General features: G+C 45.9%; 1 protein-coding gene across 1 annotated transcript in view; it reads right to left on the reverse strand.

Annotated features, from left to right (window-relative positions):
• Window positions 1-689: 689 nt before the first annotated feature.
• Window positions 690-13,668, reverse strand: part of GUSB (glucuronidase beta) — a 240,522-nt gene continuing 227,543 nt past the window's right edge. The window contains exons 11-12 of the mRNA XM_086954621.1: window positions 12,515-12,650; window positions 690-1,126 (exon numbers count right to left, since the gene is read on the reverse strand). Of these exons, the coding sequence (XP_086810747.1) occupies window positions 978-1,126; window positions 12,515-12,650 (285 nt within the window). The 3' untranslated portion in view covers window positions 690-977. The remainder of the gene's footprint in view (window positions 1,127-12,514; window positions 12,651-13,668) is intronic.

The following is a 13,668-nucleotide window of genomic DNA, read 5'->3' on the forward strand; positions in this document are numbered from 1 at the left end:
TAGAGAAACTTTGGTAATACTTTCATTTTTATCAGGTTAATTCTGCTTATGATATTTAAGGGTAATTTATGCCATGGTATAATTATATGAATTGGGCTATGGTGGCTGAAAAAGCAGTTTACGTAAGCAGAGGATGCCCTAAGAAATGGGAACAGGTTGGGGGGCGGGGGGGGGGTGGAACACTCATTGAGGAGGTTTATGCACACCACCCGCTCAGAATCCTATAATAACAGCTATTTAGAGCACCAATCCTGAAAGCCTGACAGCTAGATTAAGGGATCAAACGACAAGCAATGTGAATAACTTGTGTAATAACCAATATAAAGAAACAACGGGATGTTTATATACTGTGTGTCAAAATGTATTAACAATGTCTCACTGCACAATAAAAAATACATATATATTTGATCAAATGGCACACATCCGTAACATGAACATAAAACTTCCATTACAACAAAAACAATGCATCAGAAGTACACACTGATGATTGGACTTCATTTTGATAGCAACTCATTTTACAGCACAACCCACAAACTGAATTGCTAACCGAGCCAGCCCTACCAATAGGCAAACCAGCGATCACTGAACTGAACAGGAATACCTGAAGTGGGAGCTGAACCAATGATCTACGTGAAAACCCAGATTAAAAACCTTTTACAGTCAGAAATGAGCAAAGGCAAAACAGATTATTATAATAAACATTTATTTTGCTTCACATGCTAGTGAGTCCACACTACCAAATACGAAAGCAAACATCATATAAAAAAAGGCTGCCTCTCTAAAAATATTTCTTTTGGCTGTACAACATGATGCCATGTCCCATATTTGTACTTGGCATTTTTAAAATGCATGTGCTTGCAGGCATTCCCCGTCTGAGAGAAGTCCGCCACTTGAAGCCGACTGCCAATTCCACCTAAAAGCAAACTTGAACCTGAATTCCCATCTTCTGCTGGCGATACCTCAAGAGTTAATGGTTACTAGGACCAGGGATTGTAGGCTGGTCGAGCAAGGCATCCAGTTTCATTGGCAATTTTCCAGTATCGATCCCGAAGAACAAAAGCTGCTGATTTTGGTTGCCGCTGGCGTGTGAAGATCCCTTTCTTATTCCCAACCACACGAGTAGTTTCTGCCAGAGGAAGAGAGATTTCAGAGTCAAGCAGGCTATTAAAACAATGCCCTTTAATTTCACAAGCTTAAGTGAGAATGCAGAAGAACAAGTTACTTACTTTTGGTAATGCTCTTTCTGGCGGATGTTCTATATAACCAGAAACCTTGCTCCAGCAGTGCTCCCACGTGTGTCTAGGTGTTGTCGTGCAGCTCAGTGTTGGCTCCATATCGTCCTGTTAGCGATGGAGTGGACCCGCATATAAGTACCACCCTGGCACACTGACTTCAGCTTTTTTCCTTTTCCTACCTGAGACAAGGAGCCTGAAAAATTGTTGATACCAGTGCGCTGATCTCTAACTTCGAACCTTTTTTAATTTTAAAATGGATACTCCACAGAATGAGGAGGTGGGAGGGTGATAAGGAATCTGAGGTTTGATCGAGTATCGACCAGGAGGAGTGTTACCAAAGGTAAGTAGCTTGTTCTCCTGATGGACACTTGCAGGTTCCTCATCTTAGAGCAGAAGCCAAAGGAGCAGGTAGAGGGTCTGTAGAGTGGACTCAGCCCAAAAAGTCCTGCAGAACCAAGCAGGTGAAGTGTACTTTCCACCAGACGAGGTCATAAAGGCAGTAGTGCTTCATGAATATTTACAATGATGCACATATCACAGCCTGGCAGATGTCGAGGACAGGCACTCCACGAGTCAATGCAGTGGTAGCTGCCTTAGCCCTGGTGGCATGGGGTATCAGACTTTCAAGGGGCTGCTACCTGGCCAGTGTGTAGGAGGACTTATGCAGAGGGCTATCCACTTCAATAGAGTTCTCCCTCTTCTGCACAGGCTTCACTTTCTTCGCCCAGGAGAATCCCATAAATAGCTGATCATCCACATGGTGTTCCTTGATACGAGCAGTGTAAAAGTTCATAGCCCTTTGTGGGGTGGGGGGGGGGGTTCAGCCATTGGAGCCTCCTCCTATTTCGAGCGGAAGTCGGATCAAGGAAAGCAGGCAGGGTGATGGATCGCCTTAAATGAAAAGGAGTCATGACTTTTGGCAAGAGCACCACCCAAGTCCTCAGCACCATCATGTCTGGGAAAAAGGTGGTGTATGGAGGTAGCACTTAAAGTCCCTGGTGTTCATTCACATGACAAGCTGACGTAATTGTGATGAGGATGGCAGTCTTCAAAATCAGGAGATGCAGTGAGCAACTATGACTGGAAGGGAGTAACCATGAGAAATGTCAAGACCAAGTAAAGTTCCCACTGTGGCATCACAAATGGCTTGGGAGGGAGCATGTTGGTCAAACCTTTAACAAAATGCATTCCAACAAGTGCTCTAAACAAGGACTATTGGTCCGGTAAACATGGAAAGGACAAAAGGGCTGGTAAGTACCCTTTATTATTGCCCACTACAAGGACTTGCTGGGATGAAGTTAAAACAAACAAAAGGACATCCGACAGCTCTGCTGTAAGGGATCAGTCTAACAAGGGCCACACCAGACATCAAATTTGTTCAAGCGCCAGGCCAAAATGGATTTCGTAGAAGGGTGTATGGTGGCAAGGATAACAACTACCTCAGGCGGCAGATCAAATGCACTCAGTGGCCACAGCTCAATGTCTACACATGTCAGTGTAGATTGCACAGGTCTTGATGGGGGAACCTGCCCTGCTGCAGCAACATAAGATTCTCCCTGAGAGATAGCCTGGTTGGAGGACAAATGCTCAAGCCCAGATGCTCCAGGTGACCCAACCTAGAGCCATAGGATGATTTGATCCCAGCTGTACGTGTCCTGTTATGGAAATTTAGGCAGGAGCGTTAAGGCATACAGGAGATCTATGTTCCATTCCATATGGATTGCATCTGAGCGTTCTTGCAGAAACTTCCACACATATGGTCCGCATACTGATGTAGACTCAAGCTTCTGCTGGAGAACAAAGTCCTCTGACCTCCACCTCCCCTTATAGCCTCCCCAGCCCAGCAAGGATGCATCAGTCACCACTGTCAGCTCTGGGTGAGGAACAGAGAGCTATCTACCACTGGACACATTTATTTCAAGCTGCCATAACTGCAAATTGTGAATAGTCTCATCTGAAATCTGGAGGACCTCAGTCAGATTTCCCTGATGCTTAGTCCACTGGAATTTCAGACCACATTGCAGAACCTGCATACTGTACCTGGCATAGCTGACAAGAAGAATGTAGGCAGCTAAGAGCCAAGAAGTCTCAGAGCTGGCCACTGGCATAACAAAATGTGAGGGGGGCCCCTGCAAGGTACCTGGAGGGGCCCCCTCTGGACTCATTAAGGAGCTCTCCGGGTGGAGTACTGTGCTGAGGGGGCCCCCTGAAACTTGGGGGCCCCCTGCACCGCAGGGCCCTATGTTAAACCACTGGAGCCAGTCTCGCCATATTATAGGACCGAGGCTGAAACATGGGATCATAGCCCAAATGTTCTGGATTTGTTGCAGTAGAGGAAAGGCCTGGAACTGCATTGTTTCCAGGACAGCTCTATTGAATGGAGGCATCTGTGAATATGTCAGGCGCGACTTTGGCTTGATGATTGTGCACTTCAAAGATGTATGGAGGTTTGCATTATCTGGAGGTGGTCTACGACAGACTTGGGTAAGCCCTTCTTCAACAGCCAGTCATAGAGGTAGGGGCAGACCTGTATTCCTGACCTATGATCGTAGGCAGAGACCTTTGTGGACACCAAAGAAGCGCTACTGAGGCCGCAGGGGAGCGGAGCAAACTGAAAATGGATTCTGGTGCCCAACCCGCCTCTCCAGCACCCTGGGTAAGCTGATGGCTCCTGATAAGGGTAGGAGCCTGTAGCCTAATCCCCGGTTCTTGTGGAAAGGCCTAGAAGGGAAACCATGGCCCGGCAGTTTGGTGGATGGGTGTTGGACTGAGGCCAGACTATTGGGGTTGGGGCTGGGCCTACAGTGACTGCTTCTTCCTGTAAAGAGGAAGACTGAGGTGAGCCGGGGATTCTTGTGCCTGTGCAGGGGCAGTGTTTGCTCCATGGGTCAGCCATTGTCGCAGCTCAGGCTCAGCCTTGGCGATGCAGGGCCAGATTTAAACTGGGGGACCTTCGTGTGTGGTGGCCTTTGAGCTCTAGAGTGGAGACACTGTGACGTCAGGGGAGTCCTGGGATAGCTGACTTGGATACAAGGAGTGAGATGGTATGCACCAAATCTGCGAGGGTTACCCCCTGGGCTGAGGACCAACAGGGCTGAGTAACATCCCAGGCTCTTATCCAACCTGTGCCAGGCAAAGGCTTGGAAGCATATACAGCAGCAATTTCGCTGACCATCAAAGACACTAAGGTGATACTAGAAAATAAGATTGATGCAGTGATTGGTTATAAACTGTACTCATGTAAGGCAAGTCCTCCACTTTGTGCACGGTGGAGATGGCCCACAGAGTGCTTCCATCCAGGGCGGTGGTGGCCAGGCTCCTGAACTATAGAGATGACATCCTGCTGCATGCCCCCACCCATGTTAAGTGGTGGGGAGAGGGGGCCGTGAGCATTGATCTGGACTACACCCAAGCTGTGCAATGCCAAAGGGAAACATTCACAAAAATCAAGCAGAGGAAGTTGAACTTAAAATATGCATTGTATTTTCTGGCTAAACTCTGAGTGGTGGATCAAGAGTGCTCATACTTTTTCACTTCAGCTGCAGAGGCATGGGCCTGGCTGGAGGGCAGGGGCTGTCCACCTCAGGATGGGCAGAGGGGCCAAGACAAGGGGGATTGGCAAAGACCCAAGTCGAGCTGCATGCCACAACACTCTTCTAAAGCAGCTCCAAACTAAGATAAAGAGAAATTGAGAGGGCAAAGGTGGAGGCGGAGGTACACCAGAACCATTCTCTGGCCTCAAGTAATAGGCGGACAGACCTGGGGTGAGCTTCGGGGGGCTCGGAGGAGGAATACAGAGACTCTCTGGAGTCTGGAGTTGGAGTGGACCTACTGGTGGTAACCCCCATGACTGCAGATATAGTAGGGTGAAGGGGATGGGATTTTCATGAGAATCTGAGAATATTAAGATGATTGTGTGGGAATTGTGGAGGATCTTGTGTGCAAATGTTTGGGTATAGTGGATGTCCAAGGAGCCATGCCTCCCGCAGAAGTAGGAAACCGCTGCCTTCAATAGGAGAAAAGACTGCTGTACAGTTGGTTTGCAATGTGGGGGTGACAGAAATCTCGGGCATTGGGGAGGTAAGAAGTTTTATGCTTGCAGCACAAAGTGGTTGGGTGGGACGCGCTGGGAGGAGGTAAGAGTATTTAAAGACATGATGGTCCAGTGTGGTCGGGAGCGGGTAGAGAACTGGTGAACAATGGGGAGTACTGACTGGTCGGGCTTGAACCTGGAATCAGACCCTAAAGATCCTCTCCTGGAACGTACATGGCCTTGGCAATAAGCTTAAACAGGAAGTGGTGAGAAAGTATTTGCTCCAACACTACCCTAATATCATCCTGCTGCAGGAAACCCACCTACTGGGTAACAATTGTGGATTCCTGAGCCGAGGCAAATATAAATTGTTGGTGCATGCAGGTTTTTCCGCTGGCTTCAAGGGGGTGATGATGTCAGGTGAGAAACCGAGGCTGGATGTGTTGTTTATCACTTTCTTAGAGGTATTGGGGTTGGTGGCTCTCTGGAGGTAGACACACCCGGGGCAACACCAGTACTCATATGCGACCAACTCAATGTTGTGAATGTCTAGACTGGATTACCTCCTTATACCTCGTCATAAGATGAACAGATTCACTTATACAGCCTTTCTCCCCCAGGGGATATCAGATCATTCACTCCTGGTTATGGTCATCCAGGTATACCAGGCCGGCGGAATGTGGTGATTGGACCCTTGGGACTTGACAAACAGGGAAACCAGGCAGGTGATTACAAATACCACAGACCTGTATTTTGCAGAGAATACGGGAACAGTCACATCCTGAGGTAGATTTTTGGGAGGTGCACAAAGCAGTTATTAGAGGGCTGCTAATCGCCCACCTCGCGGATAAGAAAAAGAAAAGGAAAAGGAATGAAGGGAGCTGGAGAAGAGGCTGCTACAATGGGAGAGGTACTACATTGCCTCACACTCTAAAGACTTGGCCCACAGAATCGAATGGACGAAGCATGCGTATACGACCCTAGTGCATCAAAAGGCGTGAGCGCAGTTTTGGGTGACAAAGGGTAAGCTCTACGTGGTAGGCAATAAGACGGGGAAATTGCTAGCCTAGTTTCCCAAAAAGGAGGATGAACAGAGATGGATAGGGGGCATCGCTGCAGTATTTGCAGGACTGCTAGAGTCTCCCGTTTATATTGCCCCGGTGATCGCCCATCATTTCAAGGGCCTTTATGGGCCCACACCAGAGCTGGAGGCGTTGGCCTCGATGAGTGTTAGGGATATCCAGACCACCAGACTTTCAACCGACCAAAGTGGTGGGCTTGAAGCAGAGATTACCAAGGTTGGTTTGGCCGAGGCTATAACTCAACTACATAGTAGCAAGACTCCTGGCTCCACTGGGTTTCTGCCTTAATTATTCAAATGCGAGAAATCTAGGGTGGTGGGACCGATGCTAAAATTGTTTACTGCAACCGGGAACATGGGCGAGCTAACTAAAGGCCATAGGGGTGCGACGATTGTTATGATACACAAGGCGGGTAAGGTGCCTGTGCCTCTTACATGCCGGTTTCACTGTTAAACGTGGAAACAAATATCTATGCAAAAATCCCAGTGAACTGCTTGTACAGGTGATGGACACAATCAACCAATCAATAAACGTTTATTTGATTATCAAAGAAAATCATACAGGTACAGAATAAAAATAAATTCATCATAACAAGCAAGATTGGATAAATAATAAAATACATCAATGCATACAGCATTAAAATGCCATGTTTTTGTAAAAACGGTTCTTAAAAAATACTAACAAAGCATTCCACAAACAAATGAAAAATAACTATTGAATAGCGCTAACAACCCTAGATACAAACTACCAGAGACAAAAAAAAAATACAGTTTGGGAACAGACAAATGCTAGGTTATAGGTAAGCAGGCTTGGTCCTTACTTAACTTGCTACTAATAAAAAGATTTTCAAAAACAAATAGGTAATCAGGTCTGATCTGGTTAAAACCACATACAAGCAATATGGCATTCTCCCAAATTTTACAGTCAAAGGTTAACAATGGAATACACTTGGCCTTGTATATTTTTAACATAAGATCAGGTGGTTTATGACCAATAGGTCTAGCAAAGTCATGCACTCCTGAAATGGCTCTTTTTCAAAATCGTCCCATGTTTCTTAACTAATGGTGTCCAACAAAGACAGGAATTTAAAGAGTAGACCCAAATAGGAGAAGTCATCAATTCTGGATAAAGTCTGGCCCTGTGCAAAAGGACTAAAAGATCCAGGCTATTCATAAAAGTAATAAAAGCATCTTAATGCTGTTGCAAGCTACTGGCAGCCCAGGCAATTAAAACAGCATCGTCGGCATACAGAAGAACCTGGACTGGTCTTCCGCCGACCCTAGGGACATCTGCTCTTACGTTCGTTAAAACACCCTCCAGCCGATTGCTATACATGACAAATAAAAACAGTTCCAGGATGCAACCCTGTTGGACACCCCTTTTCGAAGCAAATGGGCTGATGCTTTCACCATTAGAACCTTATCTAACTACTCCTGTGAGGTCAGTATGGAGGGCTCTCAGGAATCCTACTAGGGCTGCAGCCCTCCCCATGGACCTCAACTCGGGCAGATCTGAACCCATACCGTATTTCGGATAGAATCACCCTCTAATTTTCCTATGTGGTGGGTCTCTCCAAAAGAACCCTCCCAATAATCTTGACCTCCACATCGATTAGTGAGACAGGCCTGTAACAGGCAGGGTCTGCTCTATTACCTTTACCTCTAATGGCTGCATTGATAAGACGGGTGATAACCAAGGCCCACAAATCAGACAGAGATGATGTGGTAGACTCCCTGGTGGCACCGGATCAATCTGGATTTATGCCCTACAAGGCTACGAGGCATAATCTTAAATGGCTGGTGGGCGGCTTTGCTCACTCTAGTAGAACGGGAGAGCCAGCGGTCCTCTTGGCCCTAGATGCCAAAAAAAGGCATGTGATTTCTTGGAATGGCCGTACATGATGGGCTTCCTCATCAAGATGGATTTTGGCCAGCAGTGCTTGGACCGGATTGGGCTACTATATACAGCGTCTGTGGCTAGGGTCCAAGTAAATGGAGCGCTCTCACAGGAGTTCGGGCTGTCCAGAGGTGCTAGACATGGCTGTCTCCTCTGCTTTTTGCAGTGTCACTGGAACCCCTAGCCACTTGGATCCACATAGATGTATTGATTTGTGGTCTTCGTTGGGACCCGGGGTGGGAGGAAGTCATCTCGCTATATGCTGATGACCTTCTTTTTTCTGGCAGACCTGCACCATTCAATACCTAGAATCCTGCGCATTTTGGAATTTTTGGGATTTTATGCCGGGATCTGTATTTATTGGCACAAATCAGTGGTGTTTTCACTGTGGGAGGGCAAACCGGATTGTGACCAGAGCTACCCTTTTAGATGGGACGCTCTGTATTTTTAATACCTGGGAATCTTCGTAACATCGGACCGAGATTTTTTTCTTAAACGTAACTTGATGAAGGTCCTATAGACCTATTGCAGTGACATGGAGAGGTGGTGGAGACTTCCACTCCCTATGCTGAGCCAAGATGACCTCTAAAAATGATTTATATGCCCAAATCTTTATCTGCCCCCTTCGTGGTCCTGGTCAAATTCTTCTGGTCGGTGGATGAGACCACACAAGTGCTGCTGTGGGAAGTTAGGGTGCCCAGAATTGCCCTGTCACTCTTGACTAAGCACCTGGCAGATGTGGGAATTTCCATTCCAAATTACTGGGCCACGCAATTGCTGGTGATAAATGATTGGGCCTTTTCAGTGCAGCAAGAAGCCTAGCTATTGCCGGACAGGAAAGCAATGGAAACGGAGTGCTGTGTCAGAAGGTTGTATGAGGTACGGGGGTTCCCCCCACCCTATCCGACAGTGGAGGTAGTGAAGACATTTAAGAGAGAGAACTGGGCAGTGGGCTGGCAGGGAATGCGGACATTAGAAACTACCCTGTTGACTCAGACCTTTTAAGTGAACTACACCGGGTGGAGGGATATAGGAAGTGGGACCTGCTTGGTATTTTCAAACTTGGGGATGTCTGGAAAGGCGACAAGTTGCTCTCCTTTGCAGCCCTACAGGCTGAGTACGAACTAACAGGTTCGGTATCAGCAACTGAGGTATATTTTGGGGAAATGCCAGGCCCTGAAAGAGGGGGTGGAGGAATGCCCGCTAGAATACAGGGTGCTGGGCACACCCCTGACGAGCCATGCAGAATCCTAAATTTATACTATGCTGCTTCACAATAACCTCCCACCACTTGACACTCTACGGGAGAAATGGGAGGGGTATCTGGGTAGACTTGAGGACGATGACTGGGGGCTGGCTTGTAGATGCCCAGGTGAAGTGTTGATCAGGGCAGAATTTAGTTAATCAAATTGAAACTCTTCCACAGGGTATATTATATGAGAATAGGATTGACCCGGTTGGGGAGAGCAGCCGCTGACGTTGGGGCTGCCAGATGAGGGGACCCTGCTCCACACAATTTGGGAGTACCCAAAGATCAGAGCGTATTGGGTAAGGATAGGCAATAGACTCTTGGCTGTAGTCAACTGGAAATTGCAGATCACCCACAATTGATCTCTCCAGTTATATGGGGGTACAAACCTTAGGTTGCTATGCCTTGCTTTTCAGTAATGTGGCTCTGATGGTGGCAAAGGGGGATATCATTAAAGGTCACTACTGACCCTGTGGGTATGGGAAGGCATTAATTGGTGTATGGGGGTTGAAAGGTTGTTTTATCAAGAAAGGGGTTGCCTGCGCAAATTTGATAAAATATGGGGTCCGTTGATGGAAGCTAGAGACTTGTCAGGGTGAAGGATTGTAGAGGGGGCTGATAACGAGACAGAAGAGGCTCTGATAGAGGGGGGAAGTCACATGGGATAAGGAAACATTCTGTACTTCCCATGGGAAGGTGCACTACCCCACCACAGATGGCGGCCTGGCCTGGGATTATTGTGGGGAACGTGAATACTTGTTAATGTATGTCTGATCACATGCCTATTAGGTTTGTTGTTGAGGGGGTCTGTTCTGTTTTTTGATGTAAGAAACTCAATAAACTTATTTTCCAAATTGAAAATGGCCCTGGCCTATCTTGAACCACAGATAACATCTATGGGACTGCAGGATGGGTACATGAAAATAGGTGTCCTGCAAGGCCAAGTACACTATCCAGTCGCCTGGGTGGAAGGCAGTCAGAATCCAAGCCAGAGTGAGCATTTTGCATTTTTCTGCAGGATGCATACATCGGCCAAAGGTTCAAAGTAGGCCTGAGACTCATCCTTCTTCCGAAAAGGAAACAGCAATAGTAACAAGACTCTCCTCTTTCTGAGTCTGGTACCCTCTCGACATCGCCCTTGACATGTAACACTGGCACCTCTTGAAATAGAATGGGCAGGTGCTCATTTGAAATTTGTTCTCATGGGAGGGAAATATTTGGTGGCAAAGAAAGAAGAGGGAGGGCAGAGTAATGCTGAACGGCTTGTAAGGCCCATCTGACGGGCGTCGCAGGTCACCACCATGGGAGGAAGTGTTGGTCCTGTCCCCTCACTGGATGGGAATGTGCCACTAAGGGCAAACTAAAGCAGTGTAACAGCTGTTGCAGCAGGGCAGGGGGAATGGGAGGACTGATACCTCAGCTGCTTTATGCACTGATGCGCTAGACCCATGTCCATAGGCTTGAAAGGACTGGGGTGACTATTGTACTGGTTAGGGAGATTGTCTTTACCTACAATCCAACCTTCTGGAATTGCCTTTGAACCTTTTGAACTGATGTTGAAATGGCTTGGAAGGGATCACAGACCTAGAGAGAGCACTGTGGCTCTACTTTCTTAAAGCACTCCAATGCAGAATCTGCCATTTCACCGAAAAGGCGTGAGGCATCAAAAGGCATATCCGGGAGAAAGGCGTGTACATCAACGGATAATCCTCTGGCGATCATCCACATGTGCTGGTGAAGCGCAACATGCCAACTACCATCCCCAGGTGACCCGCAGTATTTAGGCTAGTGCAGATTACATTTTGGTCGCATCTTGTACATCATGAATTGTCTGAACCAGAGAGGCCTTAAGGTCATCCAGGACTGCAAGCAAGATCTTGCTGGCCTTATCTAAAGGACACGCGTGTAGCGACCTAATAGGCAGACAGTATTAACTTACTAGTATGTGTAAAGTGCACGGTCACCCAGAAGGGTATCTTGGCACTGAACAACGGATGTTTGTTATTGCCCAACTCAATGGTACTCATATTATTGACCCCAGAAGGATTAAAGGCTGAGTGGACCCGCTAGGATTTGAACCTGTGACAATGAGGTCAAACACAGGCCGCCAGAGTCGACGCATTATTCCACTAAACCACCAGACACATCACTTTTTAAGATGGACTTGTATAAAGTTTTAAAGAAGCATGTGTAGGCTGGTGCGGTCAGCATTAAGGTAAAGGGCGGCTGACCTTAGGACTGTGCAATAGCTACTGGTGGGATACCCAGAGCACACAAAGCTGTTGATGGTACCAAGTGGAGGTTAGGAAACTATGGAGCAAGGGAACTACCGTAACCAAGAAGACTATCGCTAAACAATCTAACTTTTAGACAGAAGGATCCATTCTAAATAAGATTGCAGGTGGAATATTACTGGCAAACACTTGTGCTTTGTGATTGCACAACAGAATGGGTATCAAAAGTTAGCAGAGAAGGCAAGCAGTGTCCTATTACACAACGTATGGTCTAGCACGCACCAAGCAAAACATTCTCAATTTTCTTGGATACTGTTAGTAAATAAAACATATATTCTTCTTCCATGGAAATGTTTGCAGATGTTCCTATTGCAAACATACACAAAGCTATTACCAGGAACTACACCCCTGCATTTTGCAGACACATGGCTAGAGCTGATGCAATGACACTTGCCCAATTTGATGAGGCTGCCCTGAGTGGCAAATGAAGCTCCCAAATTACCACCTCGATTTCCTAGTGAAGCAATTCTCACCCTTCTATATATTTTTGATCAAGACTTACTGAGTATGTATGGGATTTATAGAACACTTATAGGACACGTACTGTTGTGCCAGCCAACAAGAGACGCGCTAACCTGAGGATATGGCTACAAATTCAGGACAGGAATCTCTACTAGTAGAAGTCAATGCTGCTTTTCAGTGGGTGCTCACATTCATGTTTCCCTGCTAAACCATTTACGTCACTGCTTCTCGATTTACGGATTGATGTCACGGATGCTACTTACGTTGAATTGTCATGAAATCTGCAAAGTTCCAGATGAGTTCTCCAATTACATACAGTTTTCTTTTCTTGTCAAATATGGAATGATAATGCTTAAGTACAATGTTCTGGTACTCCTCAGTAAACATAACAGGAGGGTCCTGTAATCCAGGTGAAAGAAAGGGAAAATCCATCTTTAGTTATTGTTTTGCGCGTGCTCAACTTTGTCATTTGAGTCTATAAGCAAACCATTAAACTTTACAAACATAAAATTATGTACCATCAAAGATTATATTGTATCATATCATATATCTTTTAACAAATTATTTTTCTATCCAAATAAAATGCTTTCCAGTTTAACCAGGAACTAAAATGGCCAATTAGTTTACTGATGTTTAAGCAAATGCTTTGGTTCTATGTATTTAGTAACCCATTAGCTTCTTTTCAAGGAACAAGGAACTACCACCTCATGTGGCAATATCAGTCTCACATTTACATAGCATCAACCATCACTCCTGCCGCAAAGAGCCACATCAAACAAACTACATACCCTAAAGGGACACTGACGAAACATGTGTCATGTGCAATATATAAGATTTTTGTTCTTGACCGGCGATGTCACTTGTAAAAGTGATGATCTCAACTAAATTTCCTTTACACCAGCGATTCCTAACCTGTGGTCTGGGAACCCCTGGGGACCACGGCTGCTTAGAAAATTAAACAATATTAAGAGATTAATAAAGTGTATATAGAGAAACAAAATGTAAATTGAAATATTTCAAATGTTCTGTACATGTGAAGGAATATGAAACTGTAGGCTAAAACTTAAGTTGGTGTCCTCGGATTGATTCACTGGGGCAGTGCAAGCGCATCAACCAGAATATAGTATGGGCGATGAGCCACCTCAATTGATTTAGTAAAATTTCAACCTTTCATTTAAATTAAAATTTGGATTTTTTTTACATTTGTGAATTAAATAAAATATTTAACCATTGATGTATTTGTTTGATGAATACTTGTTTCTGCATTTTTGTGTATTGTTTGCAGTTCAAGACTCAGTGGGGGCCCGGGTTCCAGTTATGATTAAGTGAGGGGGGGTCCATAGAAGTCAAAAGTTAAGAACCGCTGCTCCACACCATCTGCTTGAGGATTCTTAATGCCAGTCTGAAGATCAAGAAA

This window comes from Lissotriton vulgaris, chromosome 2_1 (assembly GCF_964263255.1).
Source record: "Lissotriton vulgaris chromosome 2_1, aLisVul1.2, whole genome shotgun sequence".
In the NCBI taxonomy this organism is placed as follows: Eukaryota; Metazoa; Chordata; class Amphibia; order Caudata; family Salamandridae; genus Lissotriton; species Lissotriton vulgaris.